A 13,936-nucleotide genomic window follows, 5' to 3' on the forward strand; every position below is an offset into this window, starting at 1 on the left:
CCTCTGCCTCCTGGGTTCAAACGATTCTCATGCCTCACCCTCCCAAGTAGCTGGGATTACAAGCATGTGTCACCACGCCTGGCTAATTTTTGTATTTTTTGTAGACATGATGGTTTGCTATGTTGGCCAGGCTGGTTTTAAACTTTTGGCCTCAAGTTATCTGTCTGCCTCAGCCTCCCAAAGTGCTGGGATTACAGGCGTGAGCCAACACACCCGGCTTTCTAAGACCTAACTTCATAATATTTTCATTAAGCCTTTCTGGATGCTTGAATGAAGTCACTGCTCATTCACCTGTGCCTCTGCTTGTACCTTGTATTACATAATCACATACTGCAGCCTTGCACTGTGCTCTTTACTGTGTGTGTGTGCCTGTGTGTGGTGTGCGTGTGTGCACACCTTATTTTCCCTCCATAGTAGGAGCTTTGGCTCATTTATCTTTGTGTTCTCCAACACCTTGCAGTGCGCCTTGCTCATAGCAGGTGCTCCATAGATATTAGATTTTTAAAGATTAATTTAGATGATAAGGATAATAGTCTTCGTTTATTAGATGATGAGAATAATAACACGTTTATTGAATGCCTGTGCCAGGGACTTAGCCACGGTCTTTACTTATTTCATCACGTCTTCACAACAGCCCTGTGATACACAGGTGCTGTTGTTACCCAGTATTGCAAGTGAGATGATAAATACTGAGTACTGAGGCCAGGTTCTGAATCCAGAAATTGGACTGCACCAGAGGCTAAGCACTTGCCCTCATTGTTGTGCTGCTGGGCTACGTATGAAAGACAAAGATGTCTCGGGGTATTTGTTCTTTTGTAAGAATTTCAGGCCAGGCGTGGCGGCTCGTGCCTGTAATCCCAGCACTTTGGGAGGCCAAGGCAGGCGGATCACCTGAGGTCAGGAGTTTGAGACCAGCCTGGCCAACATGGTGAAACCCTGTCTCTACTAAAAATACAAAAATTAACCGACTATGGTGGCACGTGCCTGTGATCCCAGCTACTTGGGAGGCCGAGGCAGGAGAATCTCTTGAACCCAGGAGGGGAGGTTGCAGGGAGCCAGGATTGCACCACTGCACTCCAGCCTGGGCAACAGAATGAGACTCTGTCTCAAAAAAAAAAAAAAAAAAATAGAATGTCATTGAGCTCTGTAAGTGCATTTTATTGTTTTGATGCTGTTCCAAAAGAGTCAGCATACTCTTGGGAGTAGCAGGAACTGTTTTCACAGATTCAACATGTGTCTTCTACAGGAGAGCGACTTGCAGTTGTGGAGGTACAGTGTGAACGGCTGAGGATGCTCTACCGGGACTGTGCTCGGCCCCCACCGCCTCCTTTGCAGGCTGACCGGAGACAGGTGAGCCCTCTGTGGTACTTTGCACCTCCTGCAGCCACCACACACATCATTGAGTAAGGCCAGCAGCAAGTTAAGGACATTTAGAGTAAGTGTTTGCAAAGCTGTTTGGAGGTGCGTTCTTTTGCGGTGACATGCCCTCCTTTGCGGTGCCATGCTCTCATCTTTGACTGTCAAAGCAAATTAAGCTGACATTCTGAATATTGGAAAATTATAACAGGGGAACAAAACTTAGTAATTTATAAATAGCTTCCTTGTGTTGTCAATAATAAAACGAAAGCTTTTTTTTAAAGTTTAGAGATACAGTCCCTTTCATAATAGAGAATATGAGTGAGTAATTAAAAAACAAAAGTGGGCTGGGCATGGTGGCTCATGCCTGTACTCCCAACATTTTGAGAGGCCGAGGTGGGCAGATCACATGAGGCTGGAAGTTTGAGACCAGCCTGGCCAACATGCTGAAACCCCATCTCTACTAAAAATACTAAAATTAGCTGGGCATGGTGGTGCACATTGGTACTCCCAGCTACTTGGGAGGCTGAGGCAGGACAGTTGCTTGAACCTGGGAGGTAGAGGTTGCAGTAAGCCGAGATTGTGCCACTGCACTCCAGCCTGGGGGACACAGCAAGACTCTGTCTTCAAAAAAAAAAAAAAAAGAGGGACAAAATGTTAAAAAATAGATACATCTGTTAATGTTCTTAGCAGCATTATTCACAATAGCCAAAAAGTGGAAACTGCAAATATCCATCAATTGATGAATAAATAAACAAAATATGCTATAGCCATGTAATGGAATATCATTTGTTTATAAAAAGGAATGAGGTTTTGATATATGCTACAACATGAATGAACTTGAAATTACACTAAGTGAAAGAAGCCAGACACAAAAGACCACATCTTATACAAGTCCATCTATATGAAATGTCTAGTGCAGGTAAATCCATAGACATAGAAAATAGATTAGTGATTGCCAGGGTCTGGGGACAAAGGAGAGTTAAGGGAAGAGAGGAACAGGGATTGACTACTAAAGTGTATGGAATTTCCTTCAGTAGGGACAAAAATGTTCTAAAATTAGGTCACGATAATAGTTGCACAATTCTGTGAATATACTAAAAACCATTGACTTATCCCATAAATGTATGCACCTACCATGTACCCATAAATATTAAAAATCAAAACAAAACATTGACTTATACACTTCAAATGGGTGAATTGTGTGTTACATGAATTCGTTTTTTTGTTTTGTTTTGTTTTTTTAAAATGGAGTCTCGCTCTGTCACCGAGGCTGGAGTGCAATGGCCAGATCTCAGCTCACTGCAACCTCAACCTCCTGGGTTCAACCGATTCTCCTACCTCAGCCTCCCGAGTAACTGGGATTCTGCAGCCTGGGCGACAGAATGAGACTCTGTCTCAAAAAATAAAAATAAAATAAAAAAAGATGCTTTTATCTGATAGAGAAGCTTGAGATTTTTATGATTAGAATGATTAAAAATAAAATTGAGAAAGCAAGACAACTAACCTTTAAAAAAAAGAAAAAGGAAGTGTCACTATGGTACCCCTGCTTAGCTTTGAGCTGAATATTAAGTCATGCATTTATAAATTGAACTAAAATTTGTTCTGTAACTACATGGGGACTATAAGAGGATGGAGACCAGACCTTGGAATTGATGATAATGGAAGATAAATAGTGTCTTAAAAGGGTAGTAAAAATTTTATTTGGAAAAAAGATATGCTTTTTAAAAAATATACATGCCTGGTGGGGCATGGTGGCTCACGCCTATATAATCCTAGCATTTTGGAAGGCCAAGACAGGATAGCTTGAGCCCAGGAGTTTAAGATCAGTCTGGGCAATATAGCAAGACCCCATCTTTACAAAAAAATGCAAAAATTAGCTGTGGTGATGCACACCTGTAGTCCCAGCTACTGGGGAGGCTGAAGCAAGAGGATCACTTGAGCCCCGGAGCTTGAGGCTGCATCTAGCTGTGATTGCACCACTGCACTCCAGCCTGGGTGATGGGAGTGAGACTCTGTCTCTAAATAAATGTGTGTATGTGTGTGTGTGTGTGTGTCTGTATTTTAATGCCATCAGATAAAATTTTTTTCTTCTTTGAGAAAATAAAGGGATTGGTGTTTGCAGTTCTACTGAATATGGGTTTTTCCCCTCGATGCAGCCCAAAGAGATTACTTGGAGCCCCTCGCGAGTGTTTCCGCCTGTTCGAGCCTGCATGTTCTCATCTCACCTTACCTCAGTCACCTTCCTGGCTGACCCCAGTGCTGGGGGAGGCCTGCCCCGGGGCACTTTTATCTATGCCACATCACCACTGCCAGTTCAGGTGAGACATCACATGACCCACTGTCTTTTGCATTTTCGAATTTGAAAGAAAAAGCAGGTCTCAGGCCCGGGTTTAGCCCTCTGATTGCTGCTCTCTTCTGGCATCTCTTCAGGCCCCGTCTTTTTACTGGGAAATTGAAATCGTTTCCTATGGAGATACCGATGATGACACCGGGCCCATAGTTTCCTTTGGCTTCACTACAGAAGCAGAGAAGCGAGATGGGGCTTGGACTAATCCAGTGGGCACTTGTCTTTTCCATAAGTAAGTAAAAGAAGTAGCTCGGCGTGACAGAGAACAGTAGCCTCCCACAAGGTGTGTAAGGTGTTCAGGAAGTCAAAATAGAGTTCTGTCTTCAAGTGAGTTTGGGGAAAGGAGAGCATTTTTTTTCCATTCTGGAGATTTCCAGTGCACATTAGTAAGATTCCTTCCTAGTTGTCCTGTAATTTTTTAAAAACCTGTTTATTTTCCAAATTCTTTAGCCCTTTATTCTAGGAATACAGTTTGGGAAATACTGGTGTGGGTATTTTAATACTGAAGTGATATTGTAGTAATCTTACAATGCTGACCCCCCAACTTCACCACTTCCCTGTTTGCGTGTTGGCCAGTGAGGCTTATCTTTCTTGTCTTTGACCTCCCTTCTTTGTATTTTTCATAGCAACGGCCGAGCCGTGCACTACAATGGCTCCAGTTTGTTACAGTGGAAGAGCGTTCGCTTAGATGTGACTCTCTCCCCCGGTGAGTGCAGTGGGAGCTTTTCCACTCTGTGTGATTCTGTTGGTCTCAGATTTGGGTCTAAACAGGTTAAAGTTAAATAAATTTAGCAATTGGAAATGGGCAATTTGTCATTTAGTGAAAACCAAACATATCCTTGCTGCCCCCTAGTTTACACCAAACCCCTCACTTTATGAGCCCTCACCATTAGAGCCTCCATTTGGTAACTCCAGAGTTACGTGTACTTTTGTGCTTTCATCATTAGATAATTCACAGATTTTGCTTCTATCTGAAGTTTAGTCTTTCTTCACTTATTCACTAATGAGCAAATAAATAGTTTCAAAAAAAGAGAACTCCACCTCTAGCTGTGAGGCACTGGAGAAGTGCCTTATCAGGCCAGGCACAGTAGCTCACGCCTATAATTCCAGCATTTGGGGAGGCTGAGGCAAGAGGATCACTTGAGCCCATGAGTTCAAGACCATCCTGGGCAACATGGCGAAACCCCATCACTACAAAAAATACAAAAATTAGTGGTGGCACATGCCTGTGGTCCCAGCTACTTGAGAGGCTGAGGCAGGAAAATCACTTGAACCCAGAAGGTTGAGGCTATGGTGAGCTGTGATCATACCACTACACTCCAGCCTGGGTGATAGAGTGAGACCCTATCTCAAAAAAAGAGAGAGAGAGAGAAATACCTTATTGGTGGATATAGCCTATAAACATCTGGTCAAGCTTTGATAAATATTCTGCCTCTATGTTTCAGTCACATAGACAGTCAACTCAATAAAGAACCCTTTCCTCCTTCTTTTTAGCCTCTGTGTAAATAACTAGATCTATATAGTAGTTGAATTAGGATTGGCCCTACATACTCCAGCTGTAGCAAAAAAACAGAATTGTCCTGCTGACATTTGAAGCAGCCGAATATGTTGGTTACTTATTTTTAGACAATACATCTTAGGCTTCATCTATAATAAAACTTAAATTGATGTACTTAGTAAGCAGTCTGGGATGATGAGATGGGGAATATGAAGTCACTCCAATAGGTAACCTCTTGTAGCTGCCTGGAGGGTACTTTTGCCATCACTTGTCCTTAAGGGAGCTGCTTGTTAAATTACGCTTTTCCTGGGAGCACAGTGTGGTTTTTTTTGTGTGTGTGTGTTTTGTTTGTTTGTTTGTTTGTTTGTTCTTTTGAAATGGAGTCTTGCTCAGGCTGGATGCAGTGGTGCAATCGCAACTCACTGCAACCTCCACCTCCCAGGCTCAAGCAATTCTCCTGCCATAGCCTCCCGAATAGCTGGGATTACAGGTGCCTGCCACGATGCCCAGCTAATTTTTGTATTTTTAGTAGAGATGGCGTTTCACCATGTTGGCCAGGCTGTCTCAAACTTCTGACCTCAAGTAATCTGCCTGCCTCAGCCTCCCAAAGTGCTAGGCTCTCAGGTGTCAGCCACCACACCCGGCCCCTGGCAGCATAGTGTTTTTACTCAAGCCAAGTCTTGTTATGACTTGGAAATCATTTCAGGGCAAAGTAGTTTTTCTCTTACTTCACAAAGCAGAACTCAGACATCTCAACAGAGTACTTACCTAAGTGCTTTAAACACAAAAGGGTGTGTGGGGCGGGGTGGGGGGCAGTGGTAGGGTTGGGGAGTGTTTTCAGTGTTTTTATTTTCTTGTTGCTGTATTTGTTGTTTTATCAGTTTTGCTTTTTGAGAACATTTAGGACTGGACCACGGGCATACAGACTACCCTCTTCCTAGAGAAATGTGTCTGCAAAGGAATAGGAATTACAACCCAATCTGTGTAACAGAATCTCAACCCCTCTACCAATACATGGGCTTCCATTCATCAGCAGATACTTGCTGAGCATCTCTTACCTGCTAGGCCCTCTTCTGGCCCCTGGGGATGCCGTGGCGAACAATGACAAGTCCCCGACTATTGGGAAGCTCGCATTCCTATGGTACCTAAGCCATAGGAGACTCTGTGATCAAAATAGCACCTTAGAACTTCATCCACTTATTTCAGAGTTTAGAAAAGATAAATTATAAGGCCACACATGCTAGCAGCTTGCTTGAGACAGCTGATGTAAGAGAAGCTGATACGATTGACAGGCTCCTCTTGGTTCTGTGAGTCCTACCTCAGTGTCCAGTCATCTTGTCAGATAGCAGCCTGGATTATGTTAGTTACCTTCACTTTTTGCAAAATGCCTTAAATGCTTATAAGTAGGGAACCTAATGGAATTTAATGGTCTATCTTTAGCTTACATTGTGAGTGGAGTTTAAAATTATATATGTATTTTTTTTTCTTTTCTTTTCTTTTTTTTTTTTTTTTTTGAGACTGGGTCTCACTCTGTCACCCAGGCTAGAGTGCAGTGGTGCAATCATAGCTCACTGCAGCCTCGACCCCCTGGGTTCAAGTGATCCTACCACCTCAGCCTCCTGAGTAACTGGGACCATAGGCACACACCACCATGCCTGACTAATTTTTGTATTTTTGTAGAGACGAGATCTCACTGTTTTGCATAGGCTGGTCTTGAACTCCTGTGCTCAAGCAATCTTCCCACCTTGGCCTGCCAAAATGCTGGGATTACAGGCATGAGCCACCACATCTGGCCTTAAATTATATATTTTAAGGCCATTTCTGAATATTCCACCGGAGATGATATTACTATTACCTTTTTACTTGTTTGTCATAAGTAATCTTCCATGTGTCAAAAAAGAAAAACTTCCAATTTTTCTATTTCAAAAATAGTACCTAGTGTTTTTCATTTTTGTCTTGCCTGCCAGGAAAATAAAGGCTAAATTTAATATGTAATTGCGGTAACTGATTTAACACAGACACTAGGCATTTTCCTTCTAAAAAATTCTGACAGCTTCTTTAAATGGGTTGTTTCTGTTATGTTCCTTTACATCTAAATACAAAAACTTAGGCTGGGTGCGGTAGCTCACGCCTGTAATTCTAGCACTTTGGGAGGCCAAGGCAGGTGGATTGCCTGAGGTCAGAAATTCGAGACCAGTCTGGCCAACACAGCAAAACCCCTACTAAAAATACAAAAATTAACTGGGCATGCTGGTGGGCGCCTGTAATCCCAGCTACTCTGGAGGCTGAGGCAGGAGAATTGCTTGAACCTGGGAGGCAGAGATTGCAGTGAGCCGAGATGGCACCACTATACTCCAGCCTGGGCAACAGAGTGAGACTCCATCTCGGTAAATAAAGAAATACAATAACTTCATGTCCATTTCAGAAGTAAATGAGGGCATAAATAGTCAGTGATGTGTAGGGTGATACTCTGGTTGCAAATTTAAATTTTACTTAATAAGAGGGAGAAAATGTGTTTTCCTTCCCATTCTCTGCTATAGGTGACGTGGCAGGAATTGGCTGGGAGAGAACCGAGGGGACTCCACCTCCTCCGGGACAGCCAGCCAAGGGCCGGGTATACTTCACGTACTGCGGGCAGCGCCTCTCACCGTATCTCGAAGACGTCTCTGGTGGCATGTGGCCAGTGGTTCACATTCAGAAAAAGGCAGGTTACCTTATTGGGAAAGGAAAACAAATTCTCCTTCGTCACCTGTTCCTGTTAGACATGGAAAAATGAAAGGGAGCAAACAGGCCATCGTTGTACATAATATTGGTACACAGTGGCAGAGGAAGGGCAGAGCCAGCCTGAGCGAATGCTTGCCTTCCTTTGTGTTGACCCCACAGTCTTAGATTGAATGATGCTATATCAGGAAGTTAGTGCTTCATTGCCTTGACATCTTTTTAGCAACCTTTCCCAGACAACAATGCAAGGAACACTAGAGTTCTTTCAGATGTCAGTAAAATGATTCCATGATCAAGTAAATTTTGAAAATGATTCTCTTTGGTTGCTCAGTATGTCAGAAACTTGGAGAGATCCTTCAGGAAAGATTTGTAAGTTCAACTTAGTTAACCAGCATCCCCATACATATTTAATGATGGAACTCTTGTTTCTTAAGGAGCATCTATTAATATCCAGTGTTCGGGAACATTATTACTTACTACATGCTGGTAGCTCACAAATCCGTATCTCTATTCCAGACCTTTCCCTAAATTCCATGCTCACATACCCAGCAGCCTGGGCAGCATCTCTAAAGAGATGCCTTATTGGCATGTCAAGGTTAACATGACCGAGACTGAGCCTAACTCTTCCCCAAACCCAAAACCGCCACTTCCCCAGTCTTCTTCATCTCAGGAAATGTCAGCTCCATGCTTTTAGTTGCTAAGGCCAAAAACCTTGATATTCTCCTTGACTCCTCTTTTTTCTCCTGCTTCACATCCAGCCTGTCAGCAGATCTTGGTTCTAACCTTCAAAATGTATCTAGAATCTGACCACTTCTCCCATTCCCCCATCAGCAACCCAGCCCTGCCACCGTCTTCCCTTGGGTAGCTCATCACAGTGGTCTAACTCCTCTCCCAGCCCGTATTCTTGCCTGTTCACGTCTTATCTTTTTTTTTTTTCCCCCTTCAGGACATCTCTAAGATAATACATGTCTTTTCAACCCAGCAATCACAATGATCTTTTTAAAATGTTAGTTGGAATGCCACTATCCAGTCAGTGGCTTCTCATGTCATGCATTTTAAAAGGCCAAGTCTTTATAATGACTTACAAGATGCAAGGTGTAGTGGTGCCAGAATAGTCCCCGTGGCTCTGGAGGCTGAGGTGGGAGTATCACTTGAGCCCAGGAGTTCCAGGCTGCAGTGTGTTATGATTGCACCTATGAACAGTCAGTTGCACTCTAGCCTAGGCAACATAGTGAGACTCCATCTTTTTTGTTTGTTTGTTTTGAGACGGAGTCTTGCTCTTGTCGCCCAGGCTGGAGTGCAATGGCGCGATCTCGGCTCACTGCAACCTCCACCTTCCAGGTTCAAGCAATTCTCCTGCCTTAGCCTCTGGAGTAGCTGGGATTACAGATGTACACCACCACACCAGGCTAATTTTTGTATTTTTAGTAGAGATGGAGTTTCACCATGTTGGCTAGGCTGGTCTCGAACTCCTGACCTCATGACCTGCCCACTTCGGCCTCCCAAAGTGCTGGGATTACAGGCAAGAGCCACTGCGTCCGGCCAAGACTCCATCTTTTAAAAAAATAATCTATAAGGTCGTATAGGATCTGGCCCTGTACCATGCCTCTGATACCATCTTTTATCTCTTTATTTGTTGAGTGAATTAATGATGCCAATAATTTAAAGCAGCATTTCTCAGCCTGTTCCATTCATGCATTCAATGAATATTTATTGAACACTTACTCTAGTCAAGCACTATGCTAAGCTCCGGGTATATGGCAGTGAGCAAAACTGATACGATCTCTGTCTTCATTGGGTTATGATCAGTTGGAGGAATAAGACAGTACCAAATAATCACATAAATATACATGTGTATGTATGTAATCACAGACTAATAAATGCTGTGAATGAGAATCACAGACTTCCTGGAAGCAAGTGGCAGGCACATCTGATCTTGTATCTCTTAATCTGAAGAAGTGCTGCTTGAGCCAGGTCTGGAATATTATTAGCTGGTCTTAACTAGGCAAAGTTGGACAAAAGAATATTCCAGGTGGAAGGAACAGCATGGATGCTGGTGTCAGATAGAGAGGAGCAGTATCAGGTAGAGAGGAGCAGTGTTGGAAACAAGAGAGGTCAATGCGTTTGAGCAGCAAAGTGCATGAAAGTGTGAGGTGAGGGACGGAGAGGCAGGGCTGGCTATACAGGGCTCTGAGGGCAGGTGTGTTCAGTCCCTTCAGCCCCCGCCTGGTTTCTCATGCCAGCACACACCTCAGGCTGTTCTTCCAAGGTGACGTTTAGTGAGCTGCACCTTGGGCTCTTGCAAAAATAAAAATAAACCTAAGTCTTTCCAAATCCTTCATTTGGTCTCCTTTCCAGAACACCAAAACCCGAGCTAACTTTGGCTCCCGGCCATTTGCCTACGCAGAAGGGCAGGCCCACCGCAATGCTGCCGACCTGTGCACCGACCTAGCAGAAGAGATTAGCGCTAACTTCGAGGCCCTGCCCTTCGCCATGGCATCTGACAGTGACAATGATGCTGGCACCAGTATTGCGTCAGACCCAGGCACTCATGGACCACCATGCCGGATTGCTGCTGTGGCCACCGCTCAGCAACGTAAGTCACCTCCTGGGAGTTACTGCCTCCATGGCTTCCTGAGGCCGTGAATGTTATGAATTCCATAAACCCATTGCACTTGAGCATCCTCAATACAATCAGGAATTGCCAACTCAAGTGCCCATTGTTAATGGGGTCACAGGCCTGGTGAAAGAAGGTGGGGAGCAGGAGGAAGCACAGCAGACCACAAAGTTCATCCCCTTTTCCGGGAAGCCTGCTATGCCTCAGGGCAGCCAGTGCAAGACCAGTAGAGCCCCAGCACTTTGTATGAAGTCTCCTCATGTCACGTGTTACTCATTTTCAAAACTTGTCCTAAAATTGAGGTAATCACAGAATAATAAAATGCTAGGCAACGGGTATATAGATGTGCACTAAAAACTCTTATGATGGTTGGGCAAGGTGGCTCACACCTCTAATGCCCACATTTTGGGAGGCCGTGGTGGGCAGATCACCTGAGGTCGGGAGTTCGAGACCAGCCTGACCAACACGGAGAAACCCCGTCTCTACTAAAAATACAAAATTAGCTGGGCGTGGTGGCACATGCCTGTAATCCCAACTACTCAGGAGGCTGAGGCAGAAGAATTGCTTGAACTGGGAGGTGGAGGTTGCAGTGAGCCAAGATCGCACCATTGCACTCCAGCCTGGGCAACAAGAGTGAAACTCCATCTCAAAAAAAAAAAAAAAAAAAAAAAAAAAAAAAAAAAAAAACCTTTTATAATTACTTGTAACAATTTTGTCATAAAATTAAACAGCTCACCAAAGTAAGGATGTCTGCAAGCCATATTTGGCCCTTGGGATACTGATTTGCAAACTATTTTAAGACTCTGTTTAGGGCCAGGCACCATGGCTCACATCTATAATCCCAACACTGGGAGGTCAAGGAAGGAGGGTAGCTTGAGTCCAGGAGATTGAGACCAACCTAGGCAACACAATGAGACCCTGTCTCTACAAAAAATTTTAAAAATAGCCTGGTGTGGTGGCACACACTTGTAGTCCCAGCCACTCAGGTGGGACTGGAGCCCAGGAGGTTTAGCTGCAGTGAGCTGTCTTCACACCACTGCATGCCAACCTAGGCAACAGAGTGAGCTTCTGTCTGAAAAAAAAAAAAAAGTTCTGTTTAGTTCTATCCATAGTGAAGGACTTTCTAAATTCTTCTCTCAATTGAATGAATTATACTCATAAAAACTATTTTAGGATTCAGGGTAATTATAGATAATTAGTTATTCCTAGACTCTGTGATTTAAAATTCCTCAGCATACTAGGAGTCTTCCTATCATGCAAATTAAGATAATCTGGTTTGTCTAAGGGTAAGAAGTTAAGGATTTTTCTAGCCTGCTCTTGTTTAGAATTCACTGTCCTTGTGCTCTGTTACAGAATATGATAGTGACACCTCCTGTCATTATAAAGTCGAGCTCAGCTATGAGAATTTCATCACCTCTGGCCCAGACCCTCACCCACCTCCCATTGCAGATGATGAGAGCGATGATGATGACGATGATGACATCCCGCAGGTAAGAGACCCACGGCTTAGATCAGGACTCAGCAGCATTTGCTTAGCTCCCTGGTGACTAGGACAAGCCTCACGGAGTGATTTTGATGTGCGAGTGTAAAACTGGTGTTGTTACTCTCAGTGACATCATCGTGCTTGAACAGTGAATGAACCTTAGAGTGTTCATTTTTCTAAACCTCTATCAATAGCGCTATCCGTTGGGCCATTTTGCCCAGTTAAGATCCAGGAGAAGTGAAGTGCTTTGCAATAGTTCAGAATCCTGTGACAATGCTTCTATGGCTTCTTTAGAGGGAAAGGAAGAGCTTGCCCTAGTCTTGCTGTTCCCTGCCCTGGCATCTGGGGGTGTGTCTGGTACAGGGGTCCATGCCTGATCTTTCTATTACTGGCATTTAAGTGGGGTGAAGACCTCAGGGTGAGGGCTGTAAGTTAGGGAAACAATGATACCTGCACCAGGTGTTCCTTCTCCATTCATGAGGTTCCTTCTCCTTCCAGGAGGACCACTACGCCCTGCTGGTGAAAGCATGGGAGACCAAGGTTTTTCCTACCATCCGAAGACGCTTCCGCAATGAAGCAGAGCGGAAATCAGGCCTGGACCAGATAAAGGGAGCCTTACAGCTAGGTCTGGTACTTTTTGTTCGCTAAGGAGGTTACTTCATGACTTGAAGTGAGGAGTTGCATGAAAATCAGAACGTAAATCAGGGGAGACTCATCCAATGTTGCACCAGACTTAACAGTGTCTTTGATCTTACCTTTAGTGAACTCTGATCTTTTGTTTTCATTGCTGGACTTTGATTTGCTTGTCAATTTACCTGAATATTTTGGGTTGATGGGCTGCTGCAATGAAGCTGGAGTGGTTATAATGGGAAACTCTGTGGTCTGGTGGTTAACAGTCACATCTGAAGTCACACTATTTACCAGCTGTGTGGACTTAAGAAAATTACTTAACATCTCTGGGCTTTCCCCATCTTTAAAATGGAATTTGTGCTCTGCAAGGTTGATATGGCAGTCTCTCACTGTTCCCTGATTCTGCTTATTAAACAGTATTTTTGGCCGGCCATGGTGGCTCACGCCTGTAATTCCAGCACTTTGGGAGGCTAAGGTGGGTGGATCACCTGAGGTCAGGAGTTTGAGACCAGCCTGGCCAACATGGCGAAACCCCGTCTCTACTGAAAATAGAAAATTAGCTGGGTGTGGTGGCACACGCCTATAGTGCAAGCTACTCCGGTGGCTGAGGCAGGAGAATCGCTTGAACCCAGGAGGCAGAAGCGGCAGTGAGCCAAGATTGTGCTACTGCACTCCAGCCTGGGCAACATAGAACGAGACTCTGTCTCAAAAAATAAATAAATAAATAAATAAATAAATAAACAAACAAACAAATGGTATTTTTTTCTTATACCCACTGTTCTTTTTGGAAACATTGCAAAGATTATTGTTCCCTAATCTTATAATATTAGGCCACAATTTCTTGTTTATTCTAACACTTATTTCCAAAAGCATCTGTCTCTAATCACAGCCCCCTTTTAAACTCTGCTCAGGGCCGGGCGCGGTGGCTCAAGCCTGTAATCCCAGCACTTTGGGAGGCCGAGACGGGCGGATCATGAGGTCAGGCGATCGAGACCATCCTGGCTAATACGGTGAAACCCCGTCTCTACTAAAAAATACAAAAAACTAGCCGGGCGGCGAGGCGGGCGCCTGTAGTCCCAGCTACTCGGGAGGCTGAGACAGGAGAATGGCGTGAACCCGGGAGGCGGAGCTTGCAGTGAGCTGAGAGCCGGCCACTGCACTCCAGCCTGGGCAGCAGAGCAAGACTCCGTCTCAAAAAAAAAAAAAAAAAAAAACTCTGCTCAGAAAATTGCCATACTTTTTCCTTACAGTAAGACCAGTGAATAAAAGAATGGTAGATAG

General features: G+C 44.2%; 1 protein-coding gene across 6 annotated transcripts in view; it reads left to right on the plus strand.

Moving 5' to 3' along the window:
• The window catches only part of HECTD4 (HECT domain E3 ubiquitin protein ligase 4), a 229,416-nt gene that overhangs the window by 163,552 nt on the left and 51,928 nt on the right, over positions 1-13,936 (plus strand). For all 6 annotated transcript variants that reach the window (XM_030938338.1, XM_030938339.1, XM_030938335.1 and 3 more), the window contains exons 45-52: positions 1,247-1,350; positions 3,516-3,677; positions 3,790-3,938; positions 4,333-4,412; positions 7,745-7,908; positions 10,284-10,521; positions 11,896-12,032; positions 12,524-12,650. In XM_030938338.1, the coding sequence (XP_030794198.1) occupies positions 1,247-1,350; positions 3,516-3,677; positions 3,790-3,938; positions 4,333-4,412; positions 7,745-7,908; positions 10,284-10,521; positions 11,896-12,032; positions 12,524-12,650 (1,161 nt within the window). The remainder of the gene's footprint in view (positions 1-1,246; positions 1,351-3,515; positions 3,678-3,789; positions 3,939-4,332; positions 4,413-7,744; positions 7,909-10,283; positions 10,522-11,895; positions 12,033-12,523; positions 12,651-13,936) is intronic.

The sequence above is a fragment of the Rhinopithecus roxellana genome, chromosome 10 (genome assembly GCF_007565055.1).
Source record: "Rhinopithecus roxellana isolate Shanxi Qingling chromosome 10, ASM756505v1, whole genome shotgun sequence".
NCBI classification, from domain to species: domain Eukaryota; kingdom Metazoa; phylum Chordata; class Mammalia; order Primates; family Cercopithecidae; genus Rhinopithecus; species Rhinopithecus roxellana.